This window comes from Manduca sexta, chromosome 24, assembly GCF_014839805.1.
Source record: "Manduca sexta isolate Smith_Timp_Sample1 chromosome 24, JHU_Msex_v1.0, whole genome shotgun sequence".
In the NCBI taxonomy this organism is placed as follows: domain Eukaryota; kingdom Metazoa; phylum Arthropoda; class Insecta; order Lepidoptera; family Sphingidae; genus Manduca; species Manduca sexta.
This window is the reverse complement of record NC_051138.1, coordinates 3,265,890-3,293,719: the sequence shown is the minus strand read 5'-3', so window position 1 is coordinate 3,293,719 and position 27,830 is coordinate 3,265,890. Positions and strand designations below refer to the sequence as shown.

Sequence of the window (27,830 nt, the reverse complement as noted above, 5' to 3'; positions counted from 1 at the left end):
TTAGTAAGTAAATCAAACAATGTCCAAGTCTGACTATTATGAGATTTTATCACACGATTAAATTATACCGTAGTTCTCTTTTTCTAGTTGCTAGATTGATAGACGATGAGTTCTCATAGATATAGGTTTTTATAATACGAGTTATATTTGCCAGACTGAGCCAAATTCTTTATGCTTTAAAGGAGTTACGTGAATTCAGAATACTTATATTCCATAACCTGGCGTTAAAATCACAAGAATAAATAATTACTTACGACATATAAAATGGGTTTGTTTTGTAACTACAATTGATAGAAACTAATTGGTTTATGTACTTACTCGTACACCCATTATTTGGCATTAGACAACAGTGGAGATAGGTACGTAAACTTTATTAATTGTTTGGCTATCGGACCTCATTAGCTAGCATTCACCCTTTGAGTTCTACGAATCAATGAACTGGTTCCATAAAATAAAATATAAAAAAAATACTTGAAAGAGGTTCAAAATGGAGATAAATGTTTAGAGCTAATTAATGCACGCGCATGTATTAATTGACGCACAAGAAAAATTCGCAACAGCAGTTAGAGGAGCACCGAGTCGAGTGCGGACAGGTCAGCGTATTGATAACCCTTTAGCGACGAGTGCTCGGACCTCCGTTGCCGTCAGACGCAAGCGAGAACTTCGCCCTTCTGCGACGCGTATCACATAGTCTATAAAGGCGACCGGCGCACACAAAAGAAGCAGTTCGCCTTCGATCTCCGCCGATGATGTCCACATAGACATTACGGAGATACACCAGCGCGGATATCGCTTGCGATGACAAACTCGCACACACAGTTCACGATACGCAGTGAAGTTGACGGCACAAGCTTTGAAAATCCCTCCGTTTGTTTCGCGCATGCGTTGTTCTAGCGTTGTGATTGGTCGTAATTAGGAACGTTCTGAAGGAAGGCAAAAACATGAGTGGAAACGACAGTAGTTGCAGTCGAACCACGTGCAACAGCAAGGCGAGCATGATTGTTGTGTCGAACAGGCTACCGTTCATCCTCAAGAGAAATGAGAAGACCGGCGAGTTAGAGAGGAAAGCCAGGTACAGTCGCAATATATACATTTTATTACACACGAATGCACCTACCATAATCTTATAATATATCCAGTCATACCCAACAAAACTATTGGACTTAAAATGCAAGGAAACAGTTAAAATAATAAATAATTATGTTCTGTATAGGTATCATAAAACAAATATCAAATGTAATTTAATTGCCTTCTGCTATATGTAAGATAAGTAGGTTAAATGATAATATTTATAACGTTAAGGCCAATTAAAGTACTTATAACAATAACGTAAACACGATAGATATTAATTAATCAAAATAGATACATACAGATCTATTTGCTATGAATGAAAATGGATGATAAATTGTGTTAACTGCGACTCCTCACCTAGCCCTGATAACAATTTCTAGAAATGTCAGAGTATTCGCTAAACGCCGGGCTCGGGTTTTTGTATCGCGTCATTTCGGGAAGTTTCCACTAGCACATTCGATCAATCGCATATCCTGCTGTATTGAATTCTGCGCATAAATAGTAAAATGGAGTAGGATTTTTGGCGTCAGCAATATAAAAACGTCTTTATCAATGTTTTGTTTTTGAACTAGGTCAGGCGTAACGCAGTTGTTCATATTGTTTGAAAATACACATAACACTGTTAAATTAGGATGTTATACCTTCTGCTAGTTTAATAATTATCATAATGATTCACGGCAATTTGTTCGGTCATACGGTATTGTTCGCACCTACTGTTATTATGTTGTCAATGTACTAACGGAGGGGAGCCTTGGAATAAGAGACCGCAAGGTCAAGATCGTAACCGACATGCCACGATTATGTAATTTTAAATAGTGGAGTATTATGAACATTGATGTTAAATATGTTTTTAAAATCCAGTGTTTATTACAATTCAATGTTTGCATATAAGAAAGCAAATACAGCAGAGAATTTATTTTATGTTAATATTAAGTTCAAAGTTTAAAAGTTTCTAGTATACAAACCTACATAGTACCTTAAAAATACTAATATGTAAGTATATAATTTTATATTATAATGCTGGTTAATTTTTATTTAACAAAATTCAGTCAAATGAAAATTTAACAACTTCCAAATATTTTTACTGCAGTCTTCGATTCCAGCTGGTTTTCAGCAACGAATGCATGTGATATAATATCCAGCTGTCGATCTGGAATTGGCACAATTGTTGGAATTGCTTCCCTGTACTCTGCACTTTGCTTCCATTACCTTAAACGCAAATAGTACTAACACAAGTTGCACATTTCAAATTATTCAACCAATTTCTGTCATATAAGTAACGTCCAATATTTTTTTGTTTTTGTTTAATATTTAGATCATTTCTATACATAAAACACAAAGCCATTAATGATAAAATAACGAATGGAATGCCTTTTATAGTTTGACGTTACAAATCAAAGTAATTTTTCAGAAATATCTGTTTTTTTAATTGGAAATACCTGTTTATCTCCATGCGTAGTCGTTTGAGAAATGGACACCGCGGGTTCGCTACGCATTTCTACTGATGTTCATATTTTTAAAATCGGAAAACTAACACTAGTCCTGGTTGCTTGATCTGAAAATTTAATTGAAGATGGTACCGCCTCAGACCTATGGTCATGCATAAAGTACAATAAGTACCTGATTATTTTTAGACCATATCGTTTTTTAACCACTTTTGTAAATTTTGTTCGCTTTCTAAGGCATATGAATGCATCAATTTTTTTACAACCAATAAGACTGCTACATTGATTAATCATTTTGCTTCTCGCTGCATCTCTCCATTGAAATTTGATGATTGAATCGTTATTGTAATAAAGTCCGTCTGTTAGGTGCACCATACAAAATTGCACAGAAACATATTCCACAATTAACAACTACGAATATTATTTGAAGTAAATAAAGAGGAAATTGCTGTCATTTATTGAGATTTAATGTAATTTGACTTTTTTGTACCAATATTTAATCCCTTAAGGACTATCAGTCAATAGAGTCCCAAGTAAATAAAGAAATCAAACATGTAGTGATAGAAAATTATACGTATGTATCGTCGGTTGTTTACGAAATGAATCTAGTAGTTTGTTATTAACACTTCAAGGTCTCGTCGGTCACTGACCAATAACCACGATAACAGATGATGTAAGAAAAAAAAAGTTTATATTGTGCTTAAAGTATAACACACCCTTTTGCCTGTGTTACGATAAGGCCGAACTTCAGCTGGCTTGAAGAAATTGTGAATATAGCTGCGAAAGATTTTCCTATAGTTTCTGTTATATTTATTTCATATCATCCAGGACATTCCATCTGGCATAAATGTCATGTCGGTATCTCTTTAAGATAATTAACTCAGTGGTATTTATTTCCCATTGATTGTAACATTTTGTTTATTTAAATAATTAAGTTAATCTTACTTCACTGTATTATGTTGAGATATTTTCGCCCACATAAAGTTAGCGAAGCAAAGATCTGTATAACCCGCACTGTTGGAGTTCCCAAGCACTGACCTCCTTGGTAATCCAAATTATAAATAACTGAGTACGACACATATTGATTATTTTGATTAATTCTAAATAAAATTCCAAAGAATGGCTGTAATTAATTCAGGCAGATAAAAAAGACATTTTAGAAACACATCACGAAAAAAATAAATAAATAGAAATAAATTGCAGTTTGATGCAAAATTTTAAGATATATTTGTAAAATGATCAACTCTACGCTAAATAATTAATTGCATTAAACCGTAAAGCAATTGTAATAGTAGTTTAAATTTCAAATTTCTGTGCAATTCAAATTCTCAATCCTTACTGCAATCTCAGCGTAAACACAATGTTTATGTAACACGTCGAGTCACGTGCAGGACTCGAAGTGAGCTGTTAATCAATAATCGCACTACCCCGACAAGCTATTGCAATATCCTTCACATACAGATTTGTTGTAGTGTTAACCTGTTTGTCGTAGTGTCCGACAATAGCTATTAAAAAGGTTAAGTTGAAACGGATTAATGGCTGGAAATAGCATTATTCACTAGAATATTTCAACTTAATCTGAAATGGTTTTATTATTTCATTTTAAAAACCTTTATAATTATACATTATTTATTATAACTACATTGTTGTAGTTTCTGAAAACAGGTATTCTAGTAGATTTAATTTTAAAGGAAGCAATAAATTTTCCTTTAGCTATGCTATTAAACAAATATGTGTTATGCGGTTATCTTCTTTTCCTATTATAGGATAATTCCTTTTCCAGTATTTAGATCTCCTTACACCTTTTTAAATATACATTTTTTAAGCTTTTAAATCGTTATATCTTCGATCGAGACGAATTCCAACCAAGCCTTAGTGATCAAAATGAAAGTAAAGATAACAATATCGTATCAAATATCAATTCCCGATGTGCAAATGTTTAAGTTATTTCGTGAATGGACTGTAACTACGTAATATCGCTTGGAGTGCCGCCATAAAAAACAAAATAGAACGAGTAGAAAATCAATACCGTGTCCTTGGAGACACGAGTCTGAGCGCATCTCTCTGTAAAAATAATCTTTAAATGTATTATTTTAGATTCATTTTGTAGACTTAGATTTAATTTAGTAAGATAATTTTGGTCTGTGACTGTAAAATAATTCAGTGCTTTGTTTGGATTTTAAGTGACTACTTAGTTATTTATGCCGGTCTGCCTCACGCACACCCTGATTGAACTAGAATGCGCCATTATGACAATATGTTTTTAATTATCCGGCAATTGCTATACATTTATAAAAATTATAGCAACAATCGTCTCACCAGCAAGGCATTTAATTACCCATGCTAAAAATATCTAAAGGATTAAGCATTTAATGAAGGCCGTTCCTTACAGCGCTGGAGGCCTGGTGACAGCTGTTGCGCCAGTGGTCATCCGTGGCAGCGGTATCTGGGTGGGCTGGCCGGGTATCCACCTCGAGGATCCCAACGAGAGGATACCCGAGTCCAACCCCAACGACAAGACGCCCACAGCCGGACTCCTCTCTAAGAAGGTACGAGGCAGTGCATTTATTTCTAACAACTAAACCTCTTTTAACAGTTAATAGGATAGCATCATTTTATTCATTTCCTCGTGAATTGTTCCTTCTGTTTTTTGATTTTGCATTATAGTCTGCCTCCCTACTATAATTTATTTCACTCGCTCTTTGATATACCCTGGATTTTTGGCTCTTCTTTCGTCATATATACATATACTAGCTGACCCGACAGACTACTATGAATTTGCAGCGCCCATTCTGTCATTCGCTGACAGTTATTGCAAACAATTGACAGTTATATAAAATTAATATTTTCGTTAAGTTTTCTTAAATTTTCTAATTTACTGCGAAATTTTTTGTTTCATAAGAACCTACTCCTGAAAATAACAAAGATAACAACAAAAAAAATTGTGAAATCGGTCCAGCCGTTCACGCGTGATGGCGTGCGTGACCAAGGGAAATAGGGATTCATTTTTATACATATATAGATATATGATACAATGTCATGCAAGAACCATAAGCATTTATGCATACGATTGTTGCAGATTTTTAAAATACTTACTAACAAACATTACTTATACAACCTTTGAAATAGCTCATTGCTCAGGTTCCGTATATTTGCTGCTTTTCTAACACTAAATATGATTCTTGTGAAAATAATCACTAATGCCAACTTCAATGACAAATTAAATAATGTTAGTAATGAGAAAAGAAGGTTGTTGTTAGGGCTCGTAAGGCTTAAATAACAGTAAAAAACTGGACTACCTGCAGAGTACAATGATGGAATTTTCGCAAATACTCTACAATTAAATTTAAGTTTAATTGGAGAAATAGTAACCAATTTCTTGATTTCACGTTTGCAATGTAAAAAAAAAATAAAAGAACATTCATGGAATAATTAGGTCTTTTTACTTTCGGTACTAAATAATCTGTTAAGTTTATGTAAATGTTAGACATTGAAATAAAACTAAATATTTTACGAATTTTATCGCGGTTATTTATATTATTATTTTCTCTCGACGTTTCGAAGGCTATGCCGCCTTCATGATCACGGGGAAATTGAGGTTTACATATAATATCAGCCCTGTGTTACATACTGTCCCACTGTTGGGCACGGGCCTCCTCTACTACTGAGAGGGAATAGACCTTAGTCCACCACGCTGGAGTTGGTGGACTAAAGCCACTATTCAGTATTGCGGTGTTGGTCCTCCGAAAAGCCAAAGTTACAATATCTACTAACATTTTACAAGTTCATAATTTTTTAATACATAAGAATAATTCTTGTTAAAGTATTGAAACTTATTTCTGAAGCGTCCCGCGTAATATGAGAGATAATATTGTCCTTGGTATACCCATGATGCAGCGTCGTGATTTTAGTTACGACATACGACATTGGAACAATACTGGGTTTAACTTTATCTCTAAAGGTCAAATGAACGTGCTGTGCCTATAGTGCTTGTATAATAATTTTGCGCGTACATCTAACAAACTATGGTTTTAAAGGTTCAGTGTTGGTCAATTGTAAATTTCATTATAATGTTGCTTCTAGTCAACAAGTGGCAGATTTTGCTCGACGTCAAATTCATTGCTTTAGGAAAATTAGATTTTATTATGCATTCATGGAACCACATTTTTCTATAAATGGCATTATTGTATAAGCATCGATATCTAGGTGTTCTGAAAATCTTTCACGCGGGCAAGAAAACATTTTTGGTATAAAAACTAAAATTTTATTTCCAAATGCATTTAATGAGACTGCATAGCTTAGTCACAGATAGTACTCAAATAAAAACTATTAATATACCATCATTTGATAACTTCAATTTTATCGACCACTTTACTTATTTCATTTGTAGTAAGAATTGGAATTAAAAACGAGAGCAAGCAAACTGGTTTAATTTAGAGTTTTAGATAACTTTTGATAACATCTTGCAATAAAACTGGTATGAATATATTTTGCTTCTTTATACTATTAGATACTATTTAAACCTTCGAAATATGAAATTGTTATTCATTGTTTTTACTATCATGAAATGATGGGTTAGTTATGCCTTTGCACCTTAAAAATATGGTATCAACAGAAATAATGTTAACCACGAATCGCATAACAACCGAAATTTTCATACTAATGTAAATGTACATATTATGTATTAAGTAATAACGTAAAGCCAATAGTCGTCTTTGTTACGTCATATCTTAGTCAACAACCGCAAAACCGCAAGGTTAATATGATTTTGCTACAGCATAATAAAAACGAAAGTAAACTAAACCTGCATTGTGTTTGTTGACAATATAAATAACACTAGCAACCAAGTTATAGAATATTGTATTTGTACCTTTTTCCGCGGGTACAACGAAATTATCGATACGGTCTATTTCTAATCAGTGCAGAAAGATCATGTTAGGGTCACTGGTCTTACGGTCCAGCATTAGGTCGTCCGGAATGTTGACATCAGTTTAACCATCACTGGCGAAGCCCCTAACACTATATACACCAGTAACGAAGAGTGAAGTTTTCCAAAAAGTAACCTGATACAACAATAGGTACTGACATGCGTAAATGCGGGCTGCAAATCGTTCTAATGATAATTAGCTTTTAAATAAAAGGGAAGTCGGCATGAATCAAGTTATACACCATTCACCGACATACCAACTAAAACCCTGCGGTGGCTAGCGGCGCCGAGAATGGCGTAGATACGTATATTTGCGTAGAAACGTATAAAGGGCGGCTACGGGCCTGTAGACGAAGGGCGCCCTCATAACAACCACAACCGTCGCTGCGCAATACTGCATTTAACCTATACCTAAAGAATACGCATTCCCTTAGGAATCCCACAACATATAACGCGATTGAAGATAGTGACGACCTCTAAAGAAATTAAGTACTGTAAGTGGCGAACAATTATCGTAATTAAAAACCTTGCAACTGTTTCTATTTTAAATGTGTTCTTAGTTTTGTACGCCGTCTGCATAAGAATTAGCTATATAATATAAGTCGCAGTTAGGAATACTGTACTCATCGATAAACTGCTAGGTTATTTAATTAAATGTACCTCATTATTGTTACATTTAGTTTAAATTTAGACTAGAAATTATCTTGTAACACAGCCATGGAACGTGACTCTTAATTCAAGAATCCCCTTTGCATTTAGATACCAATTTCACACATTTTGAATAATATTTTACAAAATTACTTCAGTTTCACTTGACGACGCAATTGTCTTTGTACCTTAAATCTTATCCTACATCCTCCAAGTATAACTAGGCTTCTAGAGCAAGTACATATGTATACTTATAAAGTACTTATTAGTTACTAGTAGAGAAAAGCCATGAATATATTAAAATTTACACATTTTACGTAATAGATGTTATAATGTGTAGATCTGTAGATGGTATTATCGCATACGGCCACGGCGCGGCGGCTCAATGCTTTGTTTCCTTTGCTAATGAATGATGACAGTCATCCACGCTATTACGGCAGCCAAGAACCGTATCATCGCTACGCTGTGATGTAACTGTGACCAATTAAACTATCATATACTCTTATATACGTAACTTATTTAAAATTCTTTTGGTTCCTTTATAGTTTTGACTGAACTCTTTTAGGTTACTCTACTAAAAATACGTAACTTCTATTAAATATTCTATTTATTTAAAATCTGTATAGTATATATCACAGATCTGGTCCGCTTGATAATACGTGGAACGTCTGGCTATAAATAGTATTAATATCGCGATCAATACCTTCCTAAGTAACTGAATTTTAAAATAGATAGGAATCTCAGCATATAATGTAAGCAAAATATACAATGAAAACTGGATGGAAAGCTCCCTAAAACATCCAAATATTTTGATATGTTTTTTCCTGACTAGTAGGTAATTGCACCAGCTTCAATGCACTTCTAATAGAAACATGACAATAGTGATCTGTTAAGTAAAATAGATACAATGATTTGGTCTTCCTAACACGTACTTAGGTACTTACTATCTTTATATAGACATATTTATTTTTTTATAATAACTGGACCGAATAAAAGTTGCAATAATATTAAAGCCATTAATAACAAGACCTCTAATAGTTTATAATTTATATAAAATAATACTACTGACTACAATGTTGTTTTAAAAGCAATAAATTGTTCTATTACAAGAATCATGCGTTTGTGTCCAGTTAGTGGAATTAGTTTACATTATTGAGTGCAATGAGGAACTATGAATCTGTTATGGTCGTAGGTAAACATAGTTATGTTAAGATATTTTTTTTATACGTTTAATAGAATCTTCAGTATCCTGGATGCATTGTTTAAGTAATACGGTTATGTTTGGAAAAAATACCTCAATAGCATTTGAATAAAACCATTCCGAGAACTCGGCATAAGTACAACGCAGTTTAGCGTGGTTTTGATGTTATATCGCCCATTTATAAGTCTATTATGCCGTATGTAGGTACTCCATTTTCTCGATCTCCAGCTCCGTGGTAACGAAAATAAATGGTGATTCTTGAAATTTAAACATGTAACTATAACATTGATGCTGACTGCTAGACATTGGCTCCATTTACAATAATTATGTATCGACTCACACCGTTATAAAGGTTTATACAGTTTGATTCAAGTATGCCAAAAATACATTAACTAACTTATTACAAAATCGCAGTTAACCTTTTCTTTATCTTACTAAGTAAATAATTGATCAATAAATAACTAAGAATTGTTACTTTACTTATTATTTAGTTGAGTAGGTACATTGAATTGAATATACCTACTGTATAAATATTTTTTTTATTTATTATTTTTCCTATTATTCTGTTCGTTTCATATATTACAAATTTTCGAATTATGTTATTTCGTTATTATTTTTATCATTATTAATCACTAGACCTATGTGTGAAATTAAAGTCGTATTGTCGGCGCCAGCCTGATGGACTACTTATATCAAATTTACTTCACATAATCGATTAAAAATATGGTGAGAACTGAGAGTACATAAAGGTATATCATTATATATACCTTTCATATAAAAAACCTCAGCCACTACGTCGTTATTATTTATTCTATTGAATCTGTAAACAGTTCAATTTGCATCAATGGAGCGGATGCCTACAAGTTACATCTACAATGGAATATTAATTTAAACACAGCAATAAATTTTTGTTTAATAACAATGATACGATGAGGAAATATAATAAAAATATTGTAATTTTCCGAGTAATATCTGATACAGTATCTGCCTTGATAACGTTTACGCAAATCGAAGTAAATACACGTAATTGTACTAATAAATATTTACAATTAGGATGAAAAGCTTAATTCGTATGTACTTAATAGACTGAATGCATTTCCAGATAGATAAGTACGAAGACAGAAGTCACATTGTAGTTTAGCTTGCTTTTTGATAATTCATAGATGTAATTAAAACATAGCCGCTGTAAGGCTTTCACAACAAAAATCAATACAACAATAATTTTAGTTATCTTTTGGTTGTTTTAAGTTACTAATATAATTAGGACGTAAAACAAATAATTACGAAGAGTAAACTATAAAATTACTAATTATAATACTGCTACGGCTATCTTCTTAGCAACAGCTTTTTTAGTTTAAACAATTAACATGTTCCGTACTTTTTTGCTAATCGAGTGACGCAGCAAGCGATTAAAGCCAATAACCAGTATTGATTGTAAAAAGACGTTTAGAGTCATTCAGTAGGAGGTGTCCGAAAATAGATCGCTTTAAAATAAACATAGTGTAGCGTACTTACACGTGTTAGGTACGAACCCTTACACGTTTCGACTAATAACAAAGACGTATCGAGTTTTCTTTAGTGTCGGAAAACTCTGACTGTTGCCTCATGTTAATAGTCTGTCCCATTTATAAGGTAATTAAATTCTTATATGTTCTTTCTTAATTCTACTTTCAGTCTTTTAATCCTTCGATTGGTAGGTTTCGGGAGGATGATATCTATTATGTACTTCAAAGAGCACATTTTATGTGTCCATGTTCGAAAACTTAAGGCTACATTGAAATGTTTGTTTGTTACAGATAGTTCCAATTCACGCGGAGCCTAAGCTCTTTGACAGTTATTACAATGGGTGCTGTAACGGAACCTTCTGGCCGTTGTTCCACTCCATGCCGGACCGCGCCACCTTCATCGCAGACCATTGGAAAGCATACATGAAGATCAACGAGGAATTCGCAGAGAAAACGGTCCATGCTCTGCATTTACTCAAAAACACCAAAGAGAAGAATGGCTCTCCGCCGATCGTCTGGGTTCATGACTACCACCTCATGTTGGCAGCTAACTGGATCAGACAGGTTGGACGCTATCTTACTACTTAGGTTATTTGCGAATTCCGATCTCTCAGCTATGTCTTAATCAGTAAATTTGTTTGCAGAGGGCGGAGGAAGACGAGATCAAATGCAAGCTTGCATTCTTCTTGCACATACCATTCCCTCCCTGGGATATTTTCAGACTTTTCCCATGGTCAGATGAAGTATTGCAGGGTATATTAGGTAAATGGTAACTCTAACTCTAACTCTGAGTCAAAGATTTTGACTATTTAGAAAAGTGATTAACCTAATTCTGTTCTTACAGGTTGTGACATGGTTGGATTCCACATTACGGACTACTGCTTGAATTTTATTGACTGCTGCCAAAGAAATCTAGGATGCCGTGTGGATAGAAAGAATCTTCTAGTCGAGTTAGGTGGGCGCACAATTTGCGTGCGGCCATTGCCAATCGGAGTGCCGTTCGACAGATTCGTGCAGTTGGCACAGAATGCTAAACCAGTGCTCTCTACAAACCAAAAAGTGATATTAGGCGTCGACAGACTGGACTATACCAAAGGACTTGTGCATAGACTGAAAGCTTTCGAACGATTGTTGGAGAAACATCCGGAGCACATAGAGAAGGTGGTGCTGTTACAGATCTCAGTGCCGTCACGGACGGACGTTAAGGAGTATCAGGACCTGAAGGAAGAGATGGATCAACTTGTAGGAAGGATAAACGGGAGGTTCACCACGCCTAACTGGTCGCCTATAAGGTGCGTTAATTGTATCCAAATAAGCTGAGGGTTGCTGTTTATCACGGTTCACTACATTTAATACTAACGTTATTCCTTTTTATAGCAGACTTGGTGCCACATAAATATAACATCTAAAATTTGATCTTCTAGGTATATCTACGGATGTGTAGGGCAGGACGAGCTAGCGGCATTCTACCGCGATGCAGCAGTGGCATTAGTGACACCACTGAGAGACGGCATGAACCTTGTTGCCAAAGAATTCGTGGCGTGCCAGATCAACAAGCCGCCTGGCGTGCTTATCGTATCTCCGTTCGCCGGTGCGGGAGAGATGATGCACGAGGCTCTTATATGCAATCCTTACGAGCTTGATGATGCAGCTGAGGTTATTCACAGGTTTGTGATGATTACTTATCTTACTCGACGATTTCTTCAGGGATTCTTTTCAGCTTTTAGAGCTGCATAAAGAAAGATAGGGCGCCGAATTTAAAAAAAATGGCTTTACCTTTGTGATTTATATTTTACTACAAATCAAACTCTTAACTATTCCAACGGAAAATTTACTGATAAACGATCAAGTTTCTTTGTCAATATATATTAATTGTCCACTATCCTCCATTGCATTATATTTTAAACTCCTCCCTATCTTTCTTTCTATTTGATTTTTCGTTGCGGGATAATGACATATTAGTTTTCCCTGAGACTCGCCGAGTTTCACTGCTTGGTGTCATACAATGAGTGCCACTGCTGATCCTGGCTTACAGGAGTTGTAGTGGTAGGTATGAGGGCGGTAAATCTCTGTCAATATATATCTTTTAATTCTTATAATCCCACTTGCAGGGCTTTAATAATGCCAGAGGACGAACGCACGGTGCGTATGAACCATCTGCGCAGACGCGAGCAGATGAACGACGTGGATAGCTGGATGAAGTCGTTCCTCAAGGCAATGGACTCGCTCGAGGAGGAGGCGGACGACATCGGAGCTACCTCCATGCAGCCAGTTACGATCGACGACTTCGACGAATATCTCTCCAAGTAAGGAAAGAGCCTATACTTTACTTTAAGTCTGATGATTTTTATTACATGAATGTTTTTGAGTAACAACGATTTCTTAACATTAGGTGATCCAAATCCCTATTATACCCGTTTTAGCTTCCTTGAAATGAGTGCAAGGGTAATTTACTATTACCACAAAACACTTTGTCAAGCGGAATTGACAACAATCATAGTTTCAACATAATATACTTAGATATATTAATTATCTATCATCTTCCATCATATTGCTTAGTTGAAGTTACACATAGTTCCTCATTTTATTTGTACAAACCCATCTCATTCCAGGTACATAGGCTACACGCAGAAGCTGGCGTTGCTCCTGGACTATGACGGCACCCTGGCCCCCATCGCGCCCCACCCAGACCTGGCCACACTCCCTCTCGAGACCAAGCACACGCTGCAGAGGCTCTCCAACATGTCCGACGTATACATCGCCATCATATCGGGACGTAACGTCGACAATGTCAAGAAAATGGTAATGACTTTTGAATTTTGCAGTATAATAGAGGCCGATTATTGAGTATTTGATTACTGAGACATCCAGTACATTAAATACTAAAAATTTTTCCCACTGGGCGCGAAATGATGATGATGATGACAAAGGTAAAAATATAGGTGGGTGGGTGGTGGCGGCATTTTTCAAATTTTGCCCCGCCTATATAGAGACTTTGGTAATGATTGTTCTATCTTAGTCAATGTTTTGTCTCACTTCCTCAGGCGTTAAACATCACTTAACATAGCAGGATAAAACTTTGTAAATGTAACCATTATTCGTACAACAGTAAGGTACTATTTGCACCGCTGGTTAAATGGTAATATATACAACATACATGGCATTATTATGGTTAGTATATAATCACACAAGATTCCATGTACAAGAGGATAATGAGGAGAACGGACATTGCTTGCGTAACACCACATATTAGTGGTTTAGTTTTTCTTTTAGTAGATATAAATAAGTATGCTCATTATTAACATTGTGGCAATGACGGCAAAAGTATCATTTCGCGAGGAATTTTAAGCATGAAGCAATGACAGGCTGTTCGAATACCAGCACAATGAATCTGTATTTTCGTACTCAAAAATCTAAACAAGACTCCATTTTCATTCCGTATTCGCGGCTGAAGGCCAATGCCTATTATCGATTTATAGGTAGTGACTATCTTATATTACACAACAAATCCGCAAAACACTCTTTATCGTTTTCACCTGACCCCGTGACACGAACATCTAGGAAAAAAACCAAACGCGCCGAATTTTATAGAAATGGTTTATCAGCGGTGAATAAAAGTAATCAAATGGAAAAATATACTGATAAATTAATTACATAATGGTTTTTTAATGTGTATAATCGCAAACTGTTGCCAGATTTTGGATACAAGGTTATCATTATAATAATAATAATATAATATGTATTACATACTTTGGGCACGGGCTTTCTCTACTGCTGAGAGAAATCAGGCCTTAGTTAATAACGCTGGCCAAGTTCGGATTGGTAGACTTCACACATCCTCAAAATTCCTATAGAGAACTTCTCAAGGATACAGGATTCCTCACGATATTTTCCTTCACCGTTAAAGCAAGCGATAATTCACAAAGAATACACACATAATTTTTAGAAAATTCAGAGTTGAGCCTTTGGGTTTTGAACCAGCGGTCATTCGTCCCGGCAGTCCGTTCCATAACCAACTAGGTTATCTCCGCTTCTTAAGGTTATCATTGCTGAAAAAATATTTATTGCATTTAGATAGGTCATTATTGTTAATATTTACTAGTGTTTGAAAATTATAAAATTAATTAAACGAGTAGTGTCTTTACCGCGTCTTACAAACAATGTAATGTCAATAATATGTACTATGTATTGACATTACATTAATTTATTACAATGTAATTGATTCGACCCCGTGTAAATAACTTTATTGATGCGTAAATGAATAAGTCTATTTTCGAACCACATACGTACAATATAGAAAAAATATAAATCAATTTATTTTTATCTCGTTGGTTAAAAATCTTATTGTTTCCTACTATATTCATACTATACACGAGTGCTTCCAACTATAGCTGTGAAGGTTAACAGGGTGAGGGGATCGACTTGTATTATATCAGGGTACGATGGCATATATAACTGTACGATGCGTTACTTCTTATGTAGAGTTATTTGGTAACACATACAAAGTATCACGGCTCTAACCCATACGGGTAGGCTGAGATTATGAATTGCCACTTTACATGATTCTGGCATACTCCTCTCGCTTCCTCCACCTTTGTTTTTTTTTTTGGAGAAAATGTAACCTAAGTATTTTGGAATGTATGGGAAACACCTTCAAGGATGCGTATTCGGGATCACAAGGCTTTATGGCACTCAGTTTCGAATCTCGCTAATTGTTAGCATAAAATATTACGGTATTTTGAAATGAGCTGTGTACTTAGGAACTCAATAATTTTATAACAGTCACTGGTACGATAATCAAGTCAGTTGGTCCAAATAATAATAAATCATAATGTGTATAATATGTACTATCCAAACTAAGTCATTACTATACTATATAATATGTACCTACTGGTACATAAGGAGATTAATCAAAATAGATTTCCTCCTGGCTTCTAAATTAGGTACTCTTTTTGTGCATTGATGTGTATTTTATTTATTTTTTTTTTGGTCTCTCCTCCTATTTAGAAATAGTCAGGCGCATTACATGAACATTTTCCCTTGTATTTTGAAGTCAGCTTGCAAATTATTCGACTTTACTTTAAGACTTCTGCCGAACTTGGATATCTACTTCTGAAATTTACAATAGGAATTTTGAAACGCGAAGTATATAAAGCTTAAGTAAAGCAATTAAGGCAGTGACATATATTCTAAAGACACGAATGTCCATGTAAAATATTTGTTCAAAATCTGGAGTTCGAACTAAAGTTCGCTGCAGCACTAAAACATCAATCGTCGTCGAGCCAAACTTTAAACATGCAGTGCTAAAGCGCCTTAAATAGAGTATAAGTAAATTGACAACCAATAACGGATTGCAGTATACTTCAGTTGAAGATAATGAGTGTTCGAAACGCCAGATCTAATATGTAGTACGTATATATCGATGAATGAAGGTTATATTTGTCAAATAACGTTATTTGAGCTGCTTCTGTTACGCAAATAGTTGAATGAGTGTTAAGTATCTAAGCAAACATAAACAGCCAATGATATTAGGTGGAAAGTCCGGCCCCCTGCCTTACGTAACACGCACGCATCACTGCAGCGTGTGCCATAAACCGGGTTACAAATTATCAAGGATATATAAATATTTTCGTTTTAAAACAACGATAAAATCAGTCAAAGTTCATATTGATAGTGCGCGGTTTGTTGTTGCAAACCAGCCGTTTGTTTCACTGTCGTGTCGAGCGTCCATGATCGGTTCTTTTACGTGTCTGGTCTTTGATCTTACGAATATAAACACGTTTATCGCGAATATTGGTCAACAGCCCATGTAAATATGATCCTGTGTCGTAGGTAAACATTTTCCTTTGTTTAAATTTGACGAATCTACTTTTGTGTTCAGAAATGATGATACAATGTAGCTAAATATGACTTATAAGTCCAATTTTTCGAGTATATTACAACACTGTTAATATAATTTATTATTTACATTAAGCCTCTAAATTTTGTGAATATAAGAAAAATTCATACGTACAATATTTTAAATAGGTAATTGTAATCATCGTTCTGATATTTATGTTTTTTGAACTCGTAGAAAATTAAACAATAACATAAGTATTTTTCTTATTAAACATGATTAATATGTTTGCCATACAGGTCGGTATGGAGGGCATCACGTACGCTGGTAACCACGGCCTGGAGATCCTGCACCCCGATGGGAGCAAGTTCGTCCACCCCATGCCCATGGAACTGCAAGACAAGGTGGTGGAACTGCTGAAAGCCCTGCAGGAACAGGTAATACACATGTTCATAACTGAAGAGGAAACGTTGGTCACCAAGGCCTCCAACACCAGGCAGGGTGCCAAAGGCTCTAAAAGATGTCAGCAGACTAGACACATTTAATATGGCTTGAAAGCTTATCATTTGCCAGTAAAATTCAGTTGAGACCTAAAAAATGTCACGAAGGGGGCACTGATTCTTTCTTTTTTCAAAATGCGTGCCCGTGTTTAAGCCGGCCCTGCACCGCTCCTATTTATTTCATAGAAACCAATTATCGTTGTGTTAAACTCTTGCTTATTGATGACGTTAAATTATGTCTAATTTACAATCATAATATTAATGTCTACATTGTAGTTATTTGCACGGAACGAAACATTGCTAAAAGTACTAATAGAGTCTGAAAAAATGATCTTGAAATCGGTTGCTAAGGCACGCGAGGTCATTCAAGTTACTTAGAGATTATAGTCTTGACAAATATGTATGGGTCAAAAAGATTTTTCAGTGGTTTAATCACCACTTAATTTATCAATCAAATGTCCAACTTCATTAATAATGACGTATCCTAACGATAAGTCTATCGCTAGGATATATATTTTTTTTACATTACGCAAGCATTACCGATTGTGAGGCATTTTGACGGGAGGCCTAGGGCTAGGCTAGGAGGTAAATCTTTTCTATAAATAAAAAGGACTGTTTATTTTGTACTAAGAATCTTCGCCGGTGTTTACTCTTTGTTTCTACATTGTTTTCCCTTTAACCACTCAACTAGTGAGCTGACCGAGATAAGTACTAAACTAATAACGGTCTCCAGCTAAGTATCAAGCAATAGGAAATATTGTAAGAGTGTACCTATGTGTGTGGTGTACCTAGGTGTGCCGCGACGGCGCGTGGGTGGAGAACAAGGGCGCGCTGCTGACGTTCCACTACCGCGAGACGCCCGCGGCGCGGCGGCCGGCGCTGGCGGAGCAGGCGCGCAAGCTCATCACGGCCGCCGGCTTCACGCCTGCGCCCGCGCACTGTGCGCTCGAGGCGCGCCCGCCCGTGCAGTGGGACAAAGGTACATGTTCACATTATAATTCTTTTTATGTTAGAAGACTAAATGAGTTTCTGGTAAGCTCTACGATTTTCCAACAGTTGGGGCACCGCCCAGAATATTAAGTTACAAAGAATTTACATAATGAGCGTATTTAACTACTGGAAGACTCTGGACGTTAGATTTTTACAAGACTTTTTTCCCTAATGCTGGAAGTGGATAGGTAATGCTTGTTTTTGTACCCCTTGCAAGCACGACAGCCTGGGCAATTGCCCAGTTCGCCACTCACTATGCAATTGACATAGTATTGAGTCAGTCGTCTGCCTAATAAGTAGGTACGAACCGTTGTTTTACAAGAGAAATAAGTATTAACTTTGGTACATGTTTTTTGGGACGTAAGATTTGGTGTTAAGGTCCAAAATTGTTTACAATATAATACTACGTTTTTGAGGCTTGACTGAATTTCAAATAAATACAGATGGAATTATTGATTCGGGTAATTCCATCCTGAGCTAAATAAAATGTCAATTATTTACATAATCTACTTAATTTGACCATTCCAAAAGGTAACGTGTTAATTTTCACAACACACCTACTTGGGTAAATATTAATAACAAGGAACAGATTTGTAAGTCGATCGATTCTCGGAATAAGGGGTGTTATCAATATGTTTATATGAATTGGTTTACATAATTCATTAACATCCGTTTGCTAATAGTGCCAGGTCACTCATAAACAAGTACCTATTTATATTTAATTACTATAATATTGTTTATCTTTTTAATACTCTTCATTGACGATGGCATCGATATCATCTTGAGAGTAAACCGGTTCGAGGTTACTCATTTGTTACCTACTGAGAACATTTACATATTATTTTAAAATATTTTTGGTTCTACAAAGCGTCCAAACATTGTAAATAATCAGTCTTACTTATAAACTTGTTTTAGCGTTAAGAGGTGATTAAGAATTGCTTAAATAGCTGTTAAAAAGATCACCGGTTGCCTAGTTTAAACCTTACTACGAGGAAAGATGGCAGGTTCTGACTTACAGCCGATCGAGTAAATTTGTATTTTAACTAAGCATAGGTTTGCGAAATGTTTATAATTAACACTGTATTATATCTATAATCTGTGCAACTTATTTTTTCACTTCCGCTTCAGTCGGTCGCATCCCATACCTTCAGACAAACGGCATGCTCGTCCCGTCATTCAATTACCATATAAAAAGAAAAAAAGAACGAAATTAACTTATTAGCAAATGGCGAGATGCACTTTTAAGTCGTATGAGTTTTAAATACAAAGTAGGTAGCGTCTTCAAACTGAATGTTCTATATAAACTCTACACGCATTAAATGAAAAATTGAATGAATCTCTAATATACATTGCCAACGTAAGCCTCATATTTACAATAGTCAATTACTTGTATTAATGAAATATGTTTCGTTTTATAGGTCGAGCTTCTATTTATATTTTGAGAACGGCTTTCGGGCTGGATTGGAGCGAAAGGATCAGAATTATTTACGCCGGTGATGACGTCACGGATGAGGACGCCATGCTGGTAAGTTACGAATGTATCTATAATAGGCATACATAGTTTAATATATTGCATGAAGGCATAAATGTATATTGTAGTATTCAGACTGGATTACTTTTGGGACGATGTAGAGTCTTAAAATCTAGACTGTTTTGGGTATTTTGCGTTCCATAGCTCGATAAAGAACGATATGCCGTAAACTTATTATAAATTTGGACACCTTTGTTATATGAAATTTATGGGCAATTAAACAGGGGATTTAACGAGATCCTAGAAATAAATCTAGAGAACACTAAGATGTAATGTTTATCGAAGTTACCAAGAACTGGTAAAAAGTTAACAGGTCTGTGGGCCTTACACCACCCAAACGAGTTCACAAATATGCAAAAATTAAATCTGAGGTCGATTGTTTCAAAGCCGCTATCACCTGTTGCCCTCAGAGATCATTACACTCAATTTCATGACCAATTTGTTTATTCCAGGCCCTAAAAGGTATGGCGGCCACGTTCCGTATCGCGTCATCAAGCATCACGAAGACCTCAGCGGAGCGTCGTCTGTCGTCCACGGACTCGGTGCTGGCGCTGCTGAAGTGGGTGGAGCGGCACTTCTCCCGCCGCAAGCCGCGCGCCAACTCCCTCACGTACAAGAACGCGCGGAAGGCGCGCGACACGATACAAACGCACATGTCGTACCAACTGCCCGCGCGGACCTCGCCCAAGCCCTCGCCGCCCTGCACTCCCGACAAGTCCTCCAGCGGCTCCGAGTCCAGTTAAAACCAATGTATATGCTGATAACCTGGTAATCCTGCTGCTAAACATATCCGGGTTACTGCTTGGTGTCTTCTACCCTTGGCGACGGTACGGCGTATATATCTATAATCGTAAGCCCAATCCAGTAATCTATCGACGTAACTCGTGTCATTCCAATTTGAATGGTTGTACGATTCTGTCACAAATCTGAACTGAAAACTTTTCGATGAATTTACTTATGAAAATATTGTAACCGTGTTGTATTGACGTAGTCAGTATTTAGACTGAAGTAGTTCCTAAATGTTCATCGTCGTTCTTTTCATTCCTAATCGAACAACATTTCCAATCGATTGTTACAATCTTTTCGGAATTATTCGAGATTTTAATGCACAAAATTCGCTAAATGTGTAATGCAATACGTATCTCGGTGATATTATTTTATGCATTGTGCTTACGTTCCGCGTAAATGTTGCATGCTTATATTTTAATGTTATTTATGTGATAGAAATATTCTGTAATTAAGATGATTAAGTGTAAACAATTTTCTTGCACTTGCGATAAATATGTGTAATCTATGTTTGCACAATTTAGTAAATTATGTGGTTAAACCAAAAGCATTTCATTTAGAAAATTATGAATAGTAAATTAAGTTTTGATTATCGATATAAAAACTAATCGATGAAAACACGTCTAAAGTCATGTTCATTGACATGTAATCGAAATCGAATAATTATAACTTTATCGATGTTTTAGCGAGTCGTCATCGGATTACACAATTTTTTGATGTTTAATGTGCATTTTTGATGTTATTCGTGCTAATTTATAAATGGCTATGTATGTAAACAAATGTGATTTACTTATAAGAATGTATCTATATCTATTTGGTGTACCTGCAGGCTAACGTAGTGTATCCACGCGCACTGAAATCTCTCGAATTTCAACTTACCGTGTATTTTTAGATGTTTTTATTTTTGTTTTAAGGAAAATTTAAATAAAATGAAAAGTACAACAGACAGAAAATAGCCTTTTAATTGATAATATATACAAAATTGCCTTTATCTACTACAGTTTAATAGAAGTACGAACGTAGGAATGTTTATATTGTGCCATAATTTAAGAGTAATATTATCGAAACCACATCAAATACTTTACATTATTTTTCGGGGGAGTCGACGAATTGACCACACGATAACGTCTCAACGCGCCACTAGCTTTATAAACGTTTATTCCATGAGAAGTCCTGGCATCCATTACAGAATTTGTCTTAGATTATTTTATGGCTCCCGGGAAGAGTATTTCAAGCTAGTGAAACCTAGTGATATATATAAATACGAGTTCGTTTTTATTACAAAAACTTAATCGAACCTGCATGCTTAGAATGTGGGAAAAACACGATGCAACTCCGTGTCGTTTTAATGTGATTGCTTGACACGTGACACATTGGTCTCTCGATCAATCACAAACTTATAAATCGTCATCGACTTATAAATCGCATTTTTTCTGGTCATTTTAAGGGGCTTGATGCTTTTTTTCAGTGTTTCGTTTTACAATTTTTATCCTCACTCATGAGTCACCGGCTTAATGGCAATGGATCACCGGTGATCCATGAGTATAGTGATCGTGTCGAGACTATTCGTTGACTCCCCCGCACCCCCCGCGCGTCACACGACATTGCATTAATACATACAATTTAACCCACTTAAGTAAACATATATTCACAAAACGTTCGAGTTTGTATCACAATAAATACACTTACATAACAATGCCTACACGTTACTACGAGACACGACTAGCCAGGAGAGAATGAAGTAGAACAAACATATAGGGTACACCGCCAACGCCTTTTTGCCTTCTGGTTGACTGTCACCTAGGAATTTCGTGGCGGCTGAAAAAAATAATATATATATATTTTTTTAAAAAGGGTTGAGGAGTCACTCTTATCAAGATTCTATTATTACATGCTCGAAAATAATATGTTACACAATAAAACGAACACCATAAAAAGTCTATTCATATTTAGGTTCATTACTATGGGGGGGCTTAGCTACCACCGCATGAACCGTAAAAGTGATACAGGACCCCCAAGCTTTAGGGGCCTCACTTGGCCCATACATTAAACTAAGCAGAAGCCCAAAAGCAATGCTCTAAAGGGCCGCTAACAAATTCGATATAAGACCCTTCTGTGGCAAGCTACGCCCCTGTTATTAAGATGTTCAGTGTTCGAAAACCCAGTCAATTCTACTAGACCAAATTTTATTATTCTAACTCCACTCCTATGAAAAGTAGGAGCATTTACATCGCAATCTATTTTTGGTCGTTAATTCAAACAAAATGACATGACAAATACAATTACTCACCATAAGTGGCCCAAAGAAAGCCCGTCATGGAGATGGCGAACCTCAGAAAGAAGAGGAACGTGGTCTGAGTGCTGAACAGGATGATACGGCATATAATGAGCGACATCGCGATCGGCAGCAGGCAGTAGCCCAGCACGCACACAGACTGGAAGAATGATCTGGAAGGAAAATGCATGCTCATTAGTGGACATGGAAGTATTGTTTTATTTAGTAAAGTACAGTACGTTCTTGACTATTGCTAGAATTATACGAATCGATGTGTCATGTGATGTATAAGTTATACATCGGACTACACCTGGAAAATTACTCAATAAAATGAACTATTATGATGGTTCCCGATGTATTGTGGCCGTATACAGTCCTAACATTTTTTACTTATGCGAAAAGGTGTATATTAGATTATCATTAAAAGGTAAATTCTGCCGTGGTAACTGGTAATCGAGAAGGCAATAAGGCAGAAAAGGCAGTTCTACTCCATTATATGGTTAACTAGATTAACTTATTGTTCTTACTGCTGTTTATCACACGAGAAAGTGCATTAGATAGGAAGAAAGTTCGTTTAACGTGCATTCCAAATCAGTAATTAAATACTTGGTCGCCTTTGACATGCTGCCCTCTCGATTACCACGACAGAATTGGTGTTATAATGTGTTTCACTTTCCGCTTATTTAAAGTACTCTCTAAAACGACTGAATTGATTCACGGGATTCAAACATTATATTAATTTGCAGAGTAATGTAAACAACATTTAATTCCAAAACAAATTTAAACCAAAATTCATAAATTAGAATGTATAGCCTTATCCTATGCTTATAATTTAAAGAAGGAAGAAGGCTTTCTATAACAACTAGCTGGATTCTCAAGGTCGTATAAATAGTATCTGATAAAATCGACCATGACCATTGTAGCAAGCTAAATCAATTACTTAATCACAATCAACAATCAAAATCCATTCCCTGTAATCTGATAACAAAAAAACATTCAACACGGAATTCATTTCTCATATTACTTACACTTTTATCATTTCTGTCATTTCAGTCAAAACCCATGTTACATATACTGTTAGTCCATTGAAAAGTTACATTTGGGGTTGCGTTTTTTAGAGGACGCAATTTTATTTTTTTGAAGTGTAGGGGGTTCAGTCTAAAGCTAAAACCAAGTTTGTGGGGTCGCCACCCTTGTCCCACGGCCGCCATCTTGAAAATAAGGGTTGAAATGGTTTTTACGATGTATCTCTTAAACTATTTATAAACAAAAAAAATGTGTAAACATTTTTTGTTGCAAATTAAATTCTCTACAACTTTGGTCTTGTAACTTTTGTCGTAGAACTATAAATAAAAAAGTTATAAGCGAAAATGTTAAGAAATTGAATGTTAAGCAATGTCCATTGCAACGTCATTAGAACGTGTGTTTATAAGGTTCATAATACTTTTTTTGTACTCTCATTAATACCCAAGTACCCAAGGGACTATTAGGGAACAAAAGAACATCTGCCTGCTATTATTATTATTATTTCTAACCTCTCTTATTGTAAGAATAGCTGATAATATTGTGTTGAAGTTGTAGTAGTAGAGTTATTTATTAGCATTTTGACTTTTAAAAGTCTTTTAAAAGTCAAAATGCTAATAAAAAGTAGTTTTCACTAAAGTTAAAATCGTGTCTAAAATCATTCGAAATCGAATAAAATACATCCGCACGTACAGAAATATGTAGCACAACTAAAAGATATAAGTTGAACGACAACTTCAACATAATATTATCAGCTATTCTTACAACAACAGAGGTTAGAAATAATAATAATAATAGCAGGCAGATGTTCTTTTGTTCCCTAATGGTCCCTTGGGTATTTGGGTATTAATGAGAGTACAAAAAAGTATTATGAACCTTATAAACACACGTTCTGATGACGTTGCAATGGACATTGCTTAACATTGAATTTCTTAACATTTTCGCTCATAACTTTTTTATTTATAGTTCTACGACAAAAGTTACTAGACCAAAGTTGTAGAAAATTTAATTTGCAACAAAAAATGTTTATAATTTTTTTTTGTCAGATAAATAGTTTAAGAGATACATCGTAAAACCATTTCAACCCCTATTTTCAAGATGGCGGCCGTGGGACAAGGGTGGCGACCCCACAAACTTGGTTTTAGCTTTAGACTGACCCCCCCTACACTTCAAAAAAATAAAATTGCGTCCTCTAAAAAACGCAAGGTAAGGCCTAAAAAATGTAACATTTCAATGGACTATGTGTCAATATGCAGTATGGTGACAAAACTATGGAGACATTAATATTTTATAGTACCCTTACATATTATAAACCAAAACCCCCACTACATCTATATGTCTGTTTGAATGCAATAAACTCAAAAACTACTGATCGGATTAGAAATCAGTTTTATTATGCAATAATGGGCCAATATTTCTTTCGCAATATCAAGAACAAATTCCTATTGCGAACTACTAAATTGTATTTATTCAGATTCAAAAACTATTTTTTTGCCAACTGGAAGAACAAAACTCGAATCTCACAAATCACAGCCCAAGTACACAAACACTAAACCTATGAGATAAGTTTTTCTACCTATACATAAATAATTACCCCATAATATTCATAAATAACATTACTCACATGTTACCGCCCAATAATTTAGAGTTTAGTGTGACCACAGCAGCTCCTATCCATACAAGCACAAACACTTGGGCAAACTCAGGTCCTCCATCTTTGATATCGTTCACTCTCTCTGCCCCCTGGAGGATGGTTGCCATGAGTGTGCACAGTAACAGTGGGCCCCATAGATCCCCTAGAAAAATGTATTATTCATAATTAGAATGGACAAGTTGAAATGAAAAGGCTTGGAGCAGTTTCTATTGTGATGTTTCACTGTCCACAGTTCCAGTTAATTGATAAAAAGGAAATATAATAAATGTCTTGGTAAATATTAATCATTTTACTATATGCATGGGGTGATTTACAGGGACATATGTTATAAAATAAATTACTAGAAAACAATCTAATCTAAGATAGTAAAATTATTTAAATACAAATAAAAAAACAGTTTTTTTCTAGTTTTTTTAAGCAGATTACATTTTTTACACATAAGTATTTACACAAATAAAACATATTATGAATATCATGTTAATGATTTGAAACAACTCAACAAACTACTTACATTCTTTTAACAAACTAGATTTTTCTCTAGGAATGAGAACATGGTAAAATTTGTTTCCAACTGCTCTCAGATCTCGAAGCTAAAAAAAAGAAAATAAACATTTCTAAATTTATCGTTTTTTTTTACTTTATGGATTAGTATAGAATTTAATATTTAGTATGATATTGCAACTGTATAGTCAGTAAACTCACAAGTAGGATGCGCGCTAAAATCTTTACACTAAACATAATTATATGTGATAAAATAAAAAAAAATTAAATGTTCTTTTATCATATAGATAAAAGAACAGAAAATACGTCCACACACATTGACCAAAAATAAAATAATCTAAACAAACAAAAGTATGTTAAAACCATTATATAAATGCATGTTGCACTTTATATTATCTTTTGATGTACACATTTGAACAACATAATGGAATATCTAAGTACTACTAACTAACTCAATTTTTTTAAGTGAAAACATTTACTAATATAATTTACTAGAAATGGAGAGAATAACCAGCCAGTCTTAAACACTAAGCTAAACCATTACTACGAACACTTGGTGCTAACAAATGGGCCACTAGAAGATTACCGACCACTACCACCCATAAACAGCAATTAACACAGTAACTGCTAACATAATCTTTAGAGTTGTAATGTGATTACTATATTATTGAACTTACTGAATATGTCAAATGAATTTGATTATAATACAAATTTATGTCTTCGGTGACAGAATGCAATATCATTTAAACATAATTTATAAATGAGCTAGTAAAGGATATAGAAATGGAATTTAATTATATCCACATGAATAAATACCCTTGACATAGTTAGAAATACACTAATGTTATATAGAAACAATAGTACTAATCCAATTCCAAGCCTCAAGAGTCACAACTGCATACGTAAACAACTTATTGATTCACAAATATTGATTTAATCTAGACTTACAAATGTTTCTTTGATAGGTTCGTCTAGAGTATTGAACTCCATGCTGTCGCCAGATGGGACACCACCTCTGCCAGGGATGTTCATCTCACCCTCTACAATACCTACATCACCCGTGGGGTACATCTGAAATTAACATAAAATCACAGTAACATTAAATGCTTTGTGAAAAAAACTTCTACTTGATATTCTAGCTCCGTATTATATACTGTCCCACTGCTGGGCTCAGGCCTCCTCTAATATTGAGGGGGAGTAGGTCTTAGTCCACCACTCTTATCTGGTGTGGATTGGCAGACTTTAAATGCCTGCTAAATTCTTATAAAGAACTTCTTAGGTGTGCAGGGTTTCTCACTAAGTTTTCTTTAACTGTTGAAGCAAACGATAATTCAAAAAGAATACACATAACACTATAATAGTAAGAAGTGCGTGCCCTTAAGTTTAGAACTTACGGACACTCGTCTGGGCAGTTGGTTCCACTCCCAATTAGGCTATCGCCACTTTTTTTCAATTACTTTGTTCAAAAATATAAATACTCATAAAAGTAATTGTAAATGTTTTTTTATTAAGGTGCGTGCAGGGAGACGTATTTGTAAGAAACTTCTAATTGTTTAATGACTCATCTTTTGAATGAAAATTCATCGTAATTAAAAAGGCTATATAAACCCCGAATCGGTTTGAAACTCCTGGTTCTTTCAGCTCTAGTGTTTGACCCAATTTATTATCATTTGCTATTAAAATAGTCTACATTGATAGCATGTAAATTAAGTCAACAATACCAGAATAAAGGATAATAGGTGTCCGTCAAAAAGTAGTAAAAATATTTAAAATTATTATTAGAGCACATAAACACTTACATCATATTTGGAGTCAAACGTGGTCATCTTTATTTTTTTATTTACACTTCTAAATTATTAAAATGTGTTATAAAATAAATAAACTCCAACACATCACATCACAATCGTACAAGATATTCTGACATTGACATTTTAAGT

The 27,830-nt window shown here is 35.1% G+C and overlaps 2 protein-coding genes across 2 annotated transcripts; one reads left to right on the top strand and one right to left on the bottom strand.

Annotated features, from left to right (window-relative positions):
• The first annotated feature begins 702 nt into the window (after nt 1–702).
• Nucleotides 703–21,393, top strand: LOC115440608 (alpha,alpha-trehalose-phosphate synthase [UDP-forming]). The gene is made up of 12 exons (XM_030164986.2): nt 703–1,072; nt 4,909–5,065; nt 11,089–11,361; nt 11,442–11,559; nt 11,642–12,089; nt 12,222–12,464; nt 12,909–13,103; nt 13,410–13,599; nt 16,933–17,070; nt 17,926–18,112; nt 19,542–19,648; nt 20,107–21,393. The coding sequence occupies exons 1-12, from the start codon at nt 942–944 to the stop codon at nt 20,395–20,397; spliced, it is 2,478 nt and encodes an 825-aa protein (XP_030020846.1). The 5' UTR covers nt 703–941; the 3' UTR covers nt 20,398–21,393.
• Nucleotides 21,385–27,830, bottom strand: LOC115440609 (protein YIPF6). The gene is made up of 6 exons (XM_030164987.2): nt 27,693–27,830; nt 26,842–26,964; nt 25,904–25,982; nt 25,363–25,534; nt 22,731–22,888; nt 21,385–22,258 (listed from the first exon to the last, which is right to left on the bottom strand). Exons 1-6 carry the CDS (start codon nt 27,717–27,719, stop codon nt 22,140–22,142), a joined length of 678 nt encoding a protein of 225 aa, XP_030020847.1. The 5' UTR covers nt 27,720–27,830; the 3' UTR covers nt 21,385–22,139.

Bases quoted from the DNA above. Each gene is read 5' to 3' on its own strand.
- LOC115440608 (XM_030164986.2), top strand. From the start codon at position 942: ATGAGTGGAAACGACAGTAGTTGCAGTCGAACCACGTGCAACAGCAAG. The intron at 11,362-11,441 runs GTTGGACGCTAT...ATTTGTTTGCAG, and splicing joins CAGCTAACTGGATCAGACAG to AGGGCGGAGGAAGACGAGAT. The intron at 12,090-12,221 runs GTGCGTTAATTG...TTGATCTTCTAG, and splicing joins CCTAACTGGTCGCCTATAAG to GTATATCTACGGATGTGTAG.
- LOC115440609 (XM_030164987.2), bottom strand. From the start codon at position 27,719: ATGACCACGTTTGACTCCAAATATGAT. The intron at 26,965-27,692 runs GTAAGTGTTTAT...TGTTAATTTCAG, and splicing joins CGTTTGACTCCAAATATGAT to ATGTACCCCACGGGTGATGT. The intron at 25,535-25,903 runs GTAAGTAGTTTG...ACATTTTTCTAG, and splicing joins ATCTAGTTTGTTAAAAGAAT to GGGATCTATGGGGCCCACTG.